This window comes from Trichoderma reesei (assembly GCF_000167675.1).
Source record: "Trichoderma reesei QM6a unplaced genomic scaffold TRIREscaffold_11, whole genome shotgun sequence".
NCBI classification, from domain to species: Eukaryota; Fungi; Ascomycota; class Sordariomycetes; order Hypocreales; family Hypocreaceae; genus Trichoderma; species Trichoderma reesei.
Genome location: NW_006711158.1, coordinates 919,469 through 932,633, shown reverse-complemented (window position 1 = coordinate 932,633; position 13,165 = coordinate 919,469). Strand labels below are relative to the sequence as shown.

The following is a 13,165-nucleotide window of genomic DNA, read 5'->3' as shown; positions in this document are numbered from 1 at the left end:
GATGGTGATGGTGATGATGATGATGATGATGGTGATAATGATGATGATGATGATGACGTTGTTGCGTCTGAAGATGCAGTCGCCATGATGGCTGTGAGAAGAACGGGGGGAAAGGATGGAAGAGATGAATGAAGTAGTAGACGGGATTTCCAAGTTGCGTGATGGCTGCATCTGCTAGTAACTTCTTTTACAACATCATCCGATGGCAACTTGAGACGCGGGGCATCTCCGGCACTTCCACCAGACGGCTCCTCACTAATAACACGACGAAGGGAAACCCAAATCAGACAGATCCTGACATTCTGACCGTCGCAACATTACTTTCAAAAAAAGTCTAGATAAACATGAGGAGAGAAAAGGAAGCAATACTGCAAAGGTTCAAAATGTAAAATATACCGCCTCATCGCCTGGCGCCCCGCCCGTAAGAAAAAAGAATCAAGAAACCTGCTCCGAGCCCTGCGCATCCATCACCCCTCGCGAAAACCACTCGGCAATCGTCGCAAACCGATCAGAGCTGTTCTCCAGGTCCGCCTTGAACAGGTCGTGCCGTCCTGCCCGCTCCCTCTGGCCCTCCCTCATCTTGCGAATCACCTCGTTCTCGCCGGCGCACTTGGGACACTCAATCTCGGCATCCTCGCCGCCGCCGCGAAGGCATCGCTGGTGGAAGCTGTGCTTGCACATGAAGTGCACCGCGGGCAGATCCAGTCCCTGTCCGCAGTCGGAGCATCGCGTGGCCTGGAAGACGGCGGGTTTCGAAGCCAGATCCTCTAGGTCGCTGCGCCTCTTTTCGGTATCGGTGCGAAGAGTGGTGATCCGATGCCGGTTCTGGGCAATCTCCTTGCGCTCGCGCGTGATCGTGTCGCGGAGGTACGGCTTGATCATCCCCATGGTGGCCACGCCGCCGCCAGAGTTCTGCCCGACGAGCGTTTGAACAACCTGCAGCGGCGCCATGAGCCCGTCCTTGTCAATCTTGGCCAATATGGCCGCCAACTCATCCGGCCCGGCTTCTTCCAACACCCGGGGATCTGACGTGAGGTATGCCAGCGCGGCCGGATACAGCTCCGGCTCTTCGGGCCCGTACTTTCGCAGCGCCTTCAAGGCCCCACGGGTATCCTTTGCCGATGTATACGATCTGAATATGTCCGACAGCAGCCCAGCTTGCTCCTTGACCAAAACAGTGCCGTCTTGGAAATTGGACAGATGTGAAAGCAGCAACACATTCGAGCTCTCCATTGGCACGTGTTCTCCCTCAATGAGCTTCTTTGCCTTGGCCTCCCACTCCTCCTTGTGTAAGCTGCCCTTTTTCTCATTCGCCTTGTGTAGGTACATCTCAAATAGTGTAGTGTACAGGTCGGTGCTGTGAACTGCCCTCAGCTTTTCTTCTTCCAAACAAGCCTCTAAGAATGTGATGAACTCATCGGGATGGTCGATGAAAGACGAAAATGCTGTCCTGGGCGGCGGGGGAGTGTATTTGGGTATCGGAATGTCGTCTTCGTCAGGCACCACAACGGCCTCGTTTGGCTTTGCGCCCCCTGGCGTTCCGGTCGTGGGGCTGATGTATGAGGGTAGGACGAGGAGGTTCGTCAGGTTTTGCACCGCGCTCGCTGCTCCGGCAGTGAATCCTGTACTGCTTGCAGCCGCCCCAGGGGCTTCAACCGGCAGCACCACCGTCCGCCGCGGCCGATAGTTGCTGGTGTAGTAATCCACAAAGAGCTTTGTAGCGTCTTTGGGGCAATGCTCTATGAGGACCCTGGCGTACTTCTGCATACACGGATATGCCTAAGAAGGTCAGTATCAGGCGCGATTGAGAGGGGTGAAGGAAGCGGAAACGAACAATTGCGGGATCTTGATGCCAGATATAGTCCAGCGCCTCATCATAGCTCTTCGAGTCCTCGATCAGGATGTCCACGACAAGCTCGGTCTCGCCATGCTTTTTCGCGAGATACGCCGCTTGCTGGTAGTAGCCACCTTGTCGGCACATGGTAATGGCCGTGTCTAAATCAAACTTTAGGTCCCCTGGAGCCATGATGAACTCCTCCAGCTTCTTGATGTCTTTGAGTTTGGCGTAGCAGTTGAGCAGCAGTGTGGTGTGGTCAGACGTCGCCTTGCCGTGGTGATGCAGTTTTTCCAGATATAATATCAGATTGTGTATCCTTTGTGTGTCCAGAAACTGCAGCTCTTCGTCAGTCGCTGAACTCATGGCGTGACAGGGCAAGCTGGGTGTTCTTTTACCTTTCTGATGACCTGAGAGGGCTCAGTGGCATCGATTGCTTTGATATACTGGTTCATTGCTCCATCGTAATCGGACTTTTGGTAGAGGTGATCTCCGAACCGGCGATAGATGAGACTCTGTTGTTCAGCATCCATCCCAGAGTTCTGAGCCAGCTCAATGGCAAGGGGGTACATGTTTCGCTGGTAAAGCATCTCCAGACGTTGCTGCAGTGGTTTCTCATGGTATCGATAAATCTGAGAACATCGTCAGCGCTCAGACACCGTCATCAACAAGACTCTAATCCGCACCTTTCCTTCCTCTGTGACTGTGAATAGATCCCCCCATACTTCAACGATGAATCGGACCGGTGAGATGAGCGTCTCCGTATGGCCAATCACCCGGAGATCCGGCTCCAAGAGGACAAAGGTCCATGCGTTAAACAGACCATCTGCCGTCGCGGAGCCAAATCTCCTCCGCAAAGCCTCGGGATCCCGGCTGCTACTGACGGACGACGGACCCGCGACAGCAATGTAGTCGCCATGCATGGCGACGAGGCGTTTGGGAGACTCGTAGGCTCGGGGAGGTCCGCGCCCATCCAGCCTATACGTGTAGATGGCATCGTCTCTGGCGACAACAACGTCCTCTGTCCGGGGATCAATCGTCATGCACCCAGCTGCGCAGCCAGAGTCCTCGATCGTCTTCGGTGGTGAGCCCTGCCCCCGCTTGGACAATGCGAGCTGCAGTATCCTCGAGGTCGTCGAGATGAAGAGGGTTGTCGAGGTATCCTGGGTCGTCAACTGGACGCCCGTCACCGGCTCCTCCGACTCGTAGACGATGCGTTGCTTCGTTCCTAGGTCGTGTACAAGGTCTCCTCTGATGACTGTTACCGCACCGTTGGCAAAGCCCACAGCGATCTGGGTAAGGTCGTCGAGCGCAGCAAAGGCTGATATCTTTCCATTGGCACACACACGTCAACACACACTATCAAACAGAGTACTCGAATCGCCGACTCACCGGAAACTGCCGCCTTCCGTTGTTGATGGTCAAGGTACTGAGGCAAGTCGGCATATTCGTCTTCTTCACCAGCTTATCCAACGCCCAAGCCTTGAGGGTCGGCTCGCTGCTCATATCCTCCTAATCAAGAAATTCTGTCATCAGCACATTTCCCCCCTCGCAGGCCCAATCGCCTCAAAAGGCTCCAGTCGTCGTGGGAGACGCCTCACCGCAACCGTCACCAGCAGGCTCGTCCCCTCAACCTGCCGCATGTGCGTGATGCGCGCCTCGTGCGCCTGGAAGCGCCTGATGACCTTCCATCCCTTGCCCACAATGCTGACGTATCCATCGCTCGAGCCGAGGAACAGGCTGTCGGAGCCCGCGCAGATGCTGGAGACGTCGTTGCTCTCGAAGAGCTGGCGGGTGTCGTCGTCGGGCAGCGCCACCTGCGAGACGTCGAAGAAGTCAAACGACTTCCACTGCGGGCTGGGTTAGCCGCAAAGACCATGTAACATGTTTGGAGGGGGGGGTTCGAGCGCCGTGAGAGTCGACAAGGCAAAGGGTTTACGTACCGAGATGGCCATCTTGTCGCCTGGAGTCGAGAGTCGCGGAAGCGCTGCTCAGCGCACGATGACGATGGTGGGACTGAGGCTGGAGCTGTGGGAGAGCTTCAGGTCGGGTGCCATTGGACTGGATCTGAAGTGACCTACCCGACCGCTAGAGGCCGTTTGATAGCGGGCGCCACAGTGGCTCAAACCCGCCAACACCACTAACACCTGGACGCCCAATGCAACAACTCGACCATTGCCCAACTCGGGCTGGTTACCATCATTGGAACATTATTATTCACCATTTTGTTGACTCAATCTCACTGTGTAGATCCAAGTAGAGTAAGGTAAAAGCTGTAGACAATGACTGTTGCCATCATTGGGTGGGATACGTCCTCTTCATTCACGTCATCTGCTTATTGGGTGCCGCATCACTTGTACCATATAGTCCGACCTCCATCACCACAAACGCACATCATCAAGCCCCAACGTGAAAAGAAGAAGGAGATAATTGCAATTTGTCATAGGCTAAAGGGTATCACGTTTGTAGCATCTTCAGGTCTCTACCCCTCCGGTTCGAAATAGAAAGAGATAATAGAGCCAAAAAAAAAAGAGAAAAAAGGAGAGAAACAAGGAAAGAAAGTGTAGCAAAGGTAAGGGGCCAAAGAAAAGGAAGCCAAACAGAAGGCAAAAGAAACCGTCCCTAATCCAGCCACATTTATGAGCCCGCTCTAATCAAACACAAACACACAAGGCCTTCTCCCCCCCAAAAAACGCCTGTCACTGCAAAGAGTAACAAAAGATGGCCGCTCGTGGCGGATGTTGTAGGTTTAGTCCTCCTTGAAAGCGGATGTTAGCTGGCTCTCCTCTGTACTTTGCCCAAGGCTTTGCTCATCAGGTACCTCTCGAGGGCTGGCGAGTGCAACGCTGCCGCTGATAGAATCGGGACGTCCGTGCCCCAGGCGGCCACTCCTAACGCTTGCACCGTCGCCCTGCTTAGCATAGAGACTGTTGCGCTCGCTAGGAATCGCCGGGGCCACGCCGGTTGCCGAGTATATGCTGTTCCGCTCTGCGCCAATCCTGGAGGCGTTGTGAAGACTGGACGTAGGCCCAATGCTGGACGGGTCGATGTTGGCGCTGAGGACACTCAGGGGTAGACTCTCGCGGCTGCCGCCCCAGAGCGACGACGGCGCGAGGGCACGGACAGATGCATCGGTATCCATCGACCGACGCCGCCCTCTCTTGCTCGACGACGCCAAAGTCAGAATGGATGCATTGTCCGTGAGCAGGTTGTTGGCGGTGGCCGAAGCATATGTCGTCAGATGGTTTGACGGCATGAGATGCGCCGGTATGGCCGACGCTGGCGAAGCCGTCGGGAATGGCTGGCTGAACTGGATCGACTGGGTGATGCTGTGAGTAGGCGCCACCGGGGCCTGCCCATGGGGCGCAAGAGATTGGATCGTAGTCAGCGTCGTTGCGAGCGACCTAACCGATGGAGAAGGGCTGGAGAATGTGCTATCGCCGCCTCGTCTGGATTCGTGACCTTCGCCAATCGTCCTGCTTGTTCTCGTCACGGAGCTGGGCGCGCGACTGGGTGCAATGACGGATCGAGGGGGGTCGGTTTCGGTTTCGGTCTCGGTTGAGATGGTCGTGGTCAAGCTCCTCCCGTCGGAGGCCTGTGGTGCATAGCCATCGGCCGAGAAGCGGGTTGGCGGATCTATCGTCGAGAGGCTGCAGTCGGTACGGCCGGTAGCGAAGGAGTAGGAGCTCTGCTGGCCGTTGGGGTGGCTTTGGCTGACGTGGCCGGACTGCGGATACGGGTTATTGAGCTTGGGACCGCGCCTTATCCGTATGTGTCGCTTCTGGCGCTCGCCGTCGGAGGACGACTTGAAGTTGGTGAGCTTCTTGACCCACGTTGAGAACGGCCTGCGCCGATGTTGGACTGGGCCATCTACGCTGCTGTCAGCTCTGAAATGCAGCGGAGAGTCGTGAGGAACGCTGATTGGGCTGGAAACGCATCCTGACACGAAGGGGCATCTTCAGGCGAGGATAGGGAGGCGAGGAGCAAGGAGACGGTATTACCGTGAGGCGCTGCAATCAGGTCGGTGGTCGCCATCAAGGGCGAGAGTAGGTGGAATGCCGCGGGTGCGGCTCCAGGGGACGGCGGGTGTGTTGGTTGTCGGCGCGAGAGTCAACAGAGAAGGGGAACGGCAACGGCGTCGGGCAGAGATGGAAGACAAGAGACGGAAATGGAGATGCGGATGCGGATGCAGATGCGGATGCAGATGCGGATGGAATCAAAGAGATGGGAGTTGCACGGGCGAAAGACGAGGGTCGACGAGGCTACGGCACGCGGGAGGCGGTGGTCCAGCTGATTTGGGGGCTCAGGAGCGAGGCTGCACAGAGAGAAGATAGATGCGACGAGCAGGACGGCATGCGGGAGACAAGAGGCACAAGACGGATCGCGACAGAATTCGATACCCAGAATGGGCATCCAAGCATTCAATGTTCTGATGGTGCAACGCTAAGAGGCAATAGCGTCGGATCACGGTTGGAGCATCAATTTCGGCATCCCATTGCCCGTCACGTGATGGGCCCAGCAATCACATGAAGGAGGCCGGACAGGAAAGGAGAGCAGCTGACGATGACGAAATGCCGCTGCCAAATCGGGCCAAACGAGGGTCTCGACGCCATTCTCGTCTAGGTACCTATACAAAGGTAACTGCTGGCTCGCTGTGGCTTGGCCCTTGAGCCTCTCGCTGCTGCAGCTTGCCGCCATCGACAACGGCTTCTCCGTTCGAACCCTCTTCCAGATCGTGCAGAACTTTGGTTTGACAACTCGCATCCCCGCGTTTCAGCTGCTCTTCTCGGCACGTCTTTGGTTGATCCTGACTCAGCCCGGCGATCGATGCCCGGAATGGTGGCGCCTCATCTTACTTGAACCCTCCCCCGGCCCTGCGTCACGATACTCGAAGGGGGATCAGCTCCCAGTTCGTCGCCGCCGGTCGTTTCTCCAGATTTGCTGCTGCTGCTGCTGCTGCTGCTGCTGCTGCGCCGGCCAGTTTCAGGCTTCGTCTCGACTACGTGTCATGAAGCATCATGTGCCATGTCCATCAGGGCGCTGCCAGAGGATGTCGTTGGCAAAATCAGGTCCTCGTCGACCATCACTTCGCTCAACGGCGTCGTCTGCGGCCTTGTCAAGAACTCGCTTGATGCTGGCGCCACCAAAGTCAACATTGTGGTCGAGTATGGCCGAGGCAACTGTGTCGTAGAAGACAACGGGCTGGGGATCGTGCCTGGTGATTTCTCAGAAGATGGAGGGCTTGGGAAACCCTACTGTACGGTGTAAAACCCCCTGTCTTTGCGTGACCGGTGATACTGACTTGAGTCCGTCTCGTGTCAAAGATACATCCAAATTCCCACCGCAGCATGGGCTCCATGGCCAGCAGGGAAAATTTCTCGCTTCACTGGCCTCTTTGTGTCTCCTGACAGTCACGTCCCATCATTACCGCCACAACTCGCACAACTCCATCTCGATTCACCACGGCAAGCTGCTGAAGAGGCAGACGCCATCTTTGGCCGGAGATCGGTTCCATGTTTTTGACCACGGCACACGAATCACTGTCAACGACTTGTTCGGTTCGCTTCCCGTACGTGTCAAGCATCGTGCCACGCTCTTTGCGGACCGGCCTGGGCTTGACAAGGAATGGGGGCGCCTCGTCCACGATGTGGTCGGCCTGCTCGTATCATGGCCCTCTGGGGTCTCCGTGTCCTTGCGTGAAGCCAAGGGACAGCGCGAGCTACGCCTGAAGCCGCCGGATAATGCAAACATGGTCTCCCGGGCGTTGCGGCTCTTTACCCAAGCATCGCTGGCGGACTCGGGTGACGTGGAATCGTGGGTGCCGGTGTCAGCAACCGCCGGCCACGTCACGATCAAGGGGTGCATCTCGCTACAGCCTGTTGCCACGCGCCGATCTCAGTTTATGAGCGTGGGGATACTGCCAGTCTCGAACGAGTATGGAAGCAATGTGTTGTATGAAGAAGTGAACAAGATGTTTAAAGCTTCACGTTTTGGTCTTGAGCAACACGAGAGCATCCTCGGTGACGAGTCGGATACGATTCCCCAAAAGAAGAGCAGAGGTGTTGAGCGATGGCCCATGTTCTATCTTCGAATCACTCTAAAAGGGGCCGAGGATGTCTTCGACGTGGATGACATGTCACCTCAATCGCAGGGAGACCTCGAGAGAATCACGAGCGTATTGAGAGCAGTCATCTACAGCTTCTTAAAGAAATACCACCTGCACCCGCAAAGGATTCAATCATCATCAGACAAGTCGTTGTTTTCGACCGCGCCGCGTCGGAGCACACCTCGGGCTCCCAAGGGGTCGCAGCCCGCACCGACTGCGTCTCCGGCAGCTTCGTCCTCGCAGGTTCTACCACTTGACTCCGCATCGTCTCTGCTTGACAGTCCTCTTGACGGCTGGGGTAGGGTCAAGGTTGGCCCTCGAACTCAGCGAAAGCCGACCAAGGAGCAGCAGCATGAAGCGGGATCAAGTAGCTCAGAAAGCATTGTGACTGCCAGGCTGATTGGCGAGGGAGGGAAGCTGCTCCGCAAACCTTTCGACCTTTCCGACTCCTTTAGTCCAAGCATCAAGGGTGGGAAACTTGACGAGGCCGGTACGCAGAGCGAGCCTGAGATGGCCTCCCTGACACTGGCCGAGCGTCCAAAAAGAGCGGCAGAAGACTGGACAGGGGCGGAGAAGAAGCGTCCGAGGGTGGGCGGCTCACATCTCCAGGGCGGGAGACTGAGTGCGAGGCATGAGGCGGTTGAGAAGAAGCCGCCCAGCGAATGGCTGCAAAACATCCTCAAGTCGTGGAACAACCCCGTCTTTGAGCCGACTCAGCCCTGCGTGCCGCGTATCAACGACGACGCGCCGGCGCCAGTGCGTGATGCGGTGACCACTCTCGGCTCGCATCGATGCTGCGTCGACGACGGCGGAGCAGTTCGCTTCGAGGCTGCGTCCATCGGCTTGCAGGGCCGGGTGTCGCGATCGGCGCTGGCAGCGGCGGAAGTCGTCGCACAGGTTGACAAGAAGTTCATCCTGCTGAAACTTCCCCTGCGCAACGTGACGGACGGACGAGAGCCGAGCAGCTCGTGCGCCCTTGTGATGCTCGATCAGCACGCCGCGGATGAGCGGTGTCGTCTGGAGGACCTCATGGCGGGCTACTTTACGCACGACAGTTCTATCGGAGCCATCAGAGCAGTCGTCGAGGCTCTTGAAAAGCCACTGATCTTTGAGGTCTCGGAGCGGGAGCAGGAGCTGCTGCTGCGATACCAAGAGCATCTCGAAGCATGGGGCATTCAGTGCAGGATCCAGCGACGAACAAGGCTTTCGAGGGACGCGCAGGATGGGTGTTTGGTGACGGTGACGGCTCTCCCCCCGAGCATATCGGAGCGCTGCCGTACCGAGCCACGGCTGCTGGTGGAACTCTTGCGCAAGGAGGTTTGGAGGCTCAATGACGAGGGGATCATTCCTGCGCGGCCACGCAGCGGCGGTGATGCGCAACCTATGGCGGATTTCCACGGGTGTCCGAGGGGGATTCTGGAGCTGTTGCATTCGAGGGCTTGTCGAAGTATGTTTTGATTCCTCACTCCCCTATTGACTGATCTCCTGTGACCCCTTTTCTCCTCGTATCAGAACGTGCTGACGATGGTGATTTGTGCAGGTGCCATCATGTTCAACGATGCTCTTTCGGCGGAGGAGTGCGAGGGGCTCGTGAGGCGGCTCGCGAGGTGTGCGTTTCCTTTCCAGTGCGCGCATGGGAGGCCGAGTCTGGTGCCGCTGGTTGATTTGGGGGCGCGTCGTGGGAGAGGGTGGGTTGGGGATGGGCATGGGCGTGTTGATGCGAGGAGGTGGAAGAGGTGGATGGAGGAATCGAGTTGAGCGTATATGATGGTAAGCGTTGGGGCATATATTAAGCATATTCCAGTAGGATTTGCCGCATGTTTTCATTGCTATGGAGAGATGTGATGGATGGTCATGAAAGGGGACTGCCAGGTCGTATAATGAATGAAACGCATAAAGTGGCTGCTTGCTTTGAATGCGACATGTGAGTTTCCTCAAGTCCATGGTATTGACATGAACACTCAAGATGAAGCCAATTTCTTCATAACACCATGGACGTGACTCATTAAACAACTTGGTATCCAACTATATATACAGCCCAAAGGCAACCTTTCCCCAAGCGTCATCATCCAAACGACGCAGGATATAGACATTATGATGCCCCCCCGACGACGACAAATAAACGCCCGCAATGCACTGTATGTGTAGCTCCCATCCCTTTTGAACCAAGATTCGAACAAGGCAAGAAATATGGTATAGGGGGATACAATGGGTAAATCATACCGGAATAGAAAGAAAGAAAAAAAAAAAGATGTAGGGGGGGTATTATATCATAAGAGGAGTAGATATAAGGTAAGGTAGTATGGGTAAGGGGAAAAGGGTATAAGCGTTTTTGTGTGTTTTTTAGTCGTGCTTTTCTTGCTTTGCGGCCTCTTCTTCCTTTTTGCGCTGCTCGGCGGCTTCCTTGCTCTTTTTGATTTCCTCGGGCGTCATCTTGACCCATTCGTTGATGTCGCGATTCCAGCGGTGTCTGTTTAGAGTGTCATGCGTTAGCGAGGATTCATTTTCGATTCCAGTGTTTCTTGAATTACGTCTTGGGTAATGTGAGAAAGGGAGAAGGAGGGGCTGCAAGTCAAAACGCAAGGGAGGCGTTTTCGCGGGGGGGCTGAGCTTATGCCAAGCCATCCAGCCTTGCATATCGATGACAGCCACCTTTTTCCCTTTCTTTTTGTTCTTCCTCTCCACCATCCTCCTCTCATCATCACCATTACCATCGCCAAGACGGAACAGACGGCAGCAAAAAACGACTTACCCCTGAAACTCCTCCACGACGAGGCTCTTGTCGCCGTACTCGGCGCGCAAAATCTCCTCAAAGTTGTAGGGGATGCGGGCCTTGACGCCCTCGAACTCGGTGACGCGCATGGGCCAGAGGTCCTGGCTGGCGTAGCGGTGCTTGTTCTTGCAGCTCCAGATGCCCGGGCGGTCGGCCTCGCGCTCGCGCACGCCGGTGATGTCGATGAACATGCCGTTGGAGGTGTCGATCCAGCGGGCGTCGATGATGTTCATGCCGTCGCCGCGGTCAATGTCGACGTGGTGCGGGTTGACGTCGAGCAGGTACGTGCGGGAGGCGCCCGTGTCGGCGTCGACGACGTGCGTGTGCTCGGTGCGGTTGAGGTTGTCGCCCAGCCAGGTCATGGTGGCGTTGGAGACCTGAACGTCGAGGTCGTAGTCCCACGGCATGATCTGGCCGTTCCACCACCAGCCCAGCAGGGTGCCGTGGGCCAGCCACGTCTCGACGCCGTGCTCGTGCAGCGTCGTCAGGTAGCTGCGGATCAGCTGGCGCAGCACGTCGCGGTGCTCGCCGTAGGGGATCTCGGCCTTGAAGTAGCGCTTGTCGTAGTGGCCCAGCGCGAGGCTGCCGCCGGGCTCGTTGAAGTACTTTGGCGTCTTGGGCTTGTCGGCGCGGGGGAAGCGCGACGTGGGCGAGGCGACGACGGCGGCGGGAGCCGAGAGGGCGCTGGCGGCCAGGAGGAGGAGCGACGTCCAGGAGGAGGCTATCATGGTGGCGGACGGGCGAGCTGTGAGAGTGTAGGAAACCAAGATGTGGGAGGTGGGCGAGAGAGCCGCGATCCCACAGGGACGAGGAGGGACGAAGTGGTGAGCTCGTGAGATCTGTGAACCCCCTGATCGGTGGAATCGCCAGATGGACACAGTCCCGGAGAGATGGACAAGGCGTCGATGGAGCTTATCGGCCCCGTCGAGCAGATCCAAGGGGTCCCTGTGTCCAGAAAATAGCAGTACTAGTAGTGCTAGGTATTCTTTGTATGTAGATCGCCCAGGCTCGTTTCGAAGAGTAGCAGCTCAGCTCCAAGCGAGTGTATGGAGTCCGAGACAACAAACGAATGGAGTAACCAACCAGGCGAAACCAAAGGTAGGTAGGTAGGTAGGAAGAGGAACGAGAGGTACAAGCGACACAGAAAGGAGGGGAGTCCTAGGAAATGAAATGGAAGAGGTATTAAGAAGCAGGCAGATGCTATGTATGATTAGGAAGACAAAAAAAAAAGGGGACAGGGGAGAGACGAGGAGGAGGAGGAGGAGCCAAGGTTGAGAATGAGAATATGGGGGAAAAGGAGCAAGGATGCGAGGGTGGGTAGCCGTGGGCTCTTTTTTTGGGGGGGGTGGTGGTGCGTGCGTGCGTGTTCCTCCCAGGTCGACAAGGAACGGAACTGTATGCCGATAGTATTAGCAGGAAAGGTAAGGCAAGTACTTTTCCACCAGACCGTTTGCGCGTTGATTGCAGTCGGAGGCTCCCGGAGCTGCTGCAAGTTGTAGTTGCAGGTGCAGTTGCAGTTGCAGTTGCGGGTGCGGGTGCGGTTTGCAGGTGGTGCTGTTTGCGGATTTGCGGGTTCGCTGCTGTTGGGCGGGCTGCAGCAAGGCAAATGACGCTCTGACGGAGGGGCCTCAAGCTGGGATGAAACGAAGCAGGATTCACAAACAGGCGAGAGGGAGAAAAAAAATAGAGGACGATGAGAAAGACGAGTGGTGGTGCTACCGGGTCTTTGGGTCTCTGACAGATGCTCTCTCTCTCTCTCTCTCTCTCCCCCCAGTGCTTGGAGCGGGCAACTGTCTGGATATGTACGGTATAGATAGGTAAGGTAGGTAGGATAACCCAAGATTGATAAACCGCTTTTGAAACTTGTCTACTTTTCCATCGCCTCGTCTTATTTGATCAACATCTCCAGTCATCCCGACATTCGCCTCGTTACGTGGCTGACAGCAGTATGACGGCGGCCAAGCGGCTACAGCGAGCTTCGTCCCTGTCCCACACCCTCTCTTTTGCTCCGTTCAATTTCATTGCAGAATCCTACCCACCTATAGTACCTTGCCTACCTACATGTACGAGTACAGTAACATGACACTACTGCGGCAGACAAGGCAACACAGATTGGCCGCAACCGACTGTAGCGAACCACCAACTACGGAGTACCGCTACCACCACCAACAACTGATCCGTCAAACAGGTATGTACCATCTTCTCGTGCCTATTATTCGCCCTTGTTCTGCGTGTCTATGGGCAGAGTGGAATCAGCACGCTAATGATGCGCGGACGGGCCAGATTAGTAGTATCGTTGAAACCCGGACAGCCTGGACGAGGGTCAATGCGGTGGAGCTGGAGATGCGTCAAAAAAAGAACAGTAAAATCCGGAGAGACGACCAGATTCAGCGTCGATGCTCAATCCCCTTGCTCCCTATCTTTTACCTACTCGGATACGCAAAAACACCCG

The 13,165-nt window shown here is 56.1% G+C and overlaps 4 protein-coding genes across 4 annotated transcripts; 1 reads left to right on the top strand and 3 right to left on the bottom strand.

The window, feature by feature from the left end:
• Positions 1-379: 379 nt before the first annotated feature.
• Positions 380-3,789, bottom strand: TRIREDRAFT_22538 (vacuolar membrane protein; the record flags this gene model as incomplete). Its single annotated transcript, XM_006965865.1, has 8 exons — positions 380-843; positions 937-1,761; positions 1,835-2,170; positions 2,233-2,466; positions 2,521-3,162; positions 3,227-3,346; positions 3,436-3,684; positions 3,778-3,789. 8 exons carry the CDS (start codon positions 3,787-3,789, stop codon positions 436-438), a joined length of 2,826 nt encoding a protein of 941 aa, XP_006965927.1. The 3' UTR covers positions 380-435.
• A 794-nt stretch (positions 3,790-4,583) lies between these two features.
• On the bottom strand, positions 4,584-6,039 carry TRIREDRAFT_78811 (uncharacterized protein; the record flags this gene model as incomplete). The annotated part of the gene is made up of 2 exons (XM_006965982.1): positions 5,836-6,039; positions 4,584-5,704 (listed from the first exon to the last, which is right to left on the bottom strand). The coding sequence occupies exons 1-2, from the start codon at positions 5,867-5,869 to the stop codon at positions 4,584-4,586; spliced, it is 1,155 nt and encodes a 384-aa protein (XP_006966044.1). The 5' UTR covers positions 5,870-6,039.
• An 820-nt stretch (positions 6,040-6,859) lies between these two features.
• On the top strand, positions 6,860-9,698 carry TRIREDRAFT_63047 (uncharacterized protein; the record flags this gene model as incomplete). The annotated part of the gene is made up of 4 exons (XM_006966106.1): positions 6,860-7,091; positions 7,159-8,528; positions 8,589-9,381; positions 9,481-9,698. 4 exons carry the CDS (start codon positions 6,860-6,862, stop codon positions 9,696-9,698), a joined length of 2,613 nt encoding a protein of 870 aa, XP_006966168.1.
• Positions 9,699-10,343: 645 nt separating this feature from the next.
• Positions 10,344-11,321, bottom strand: TRIREDRAFT_31798 (uncharacterized protein; the record flags this gene model as incomplete). The annotated part of the gene is made up of 2 exons (XM_006965872.1): positions 10,344-10,410; positions 10,693-11,321. Coding segments are annotated over 2 exons (696 nt in total), but the record flags the coding sequence as incomplete, so codon positions are not given.
• Between the last annotated feature and the right edge of the window lie 1,844 nt (positions 11,322-13,165).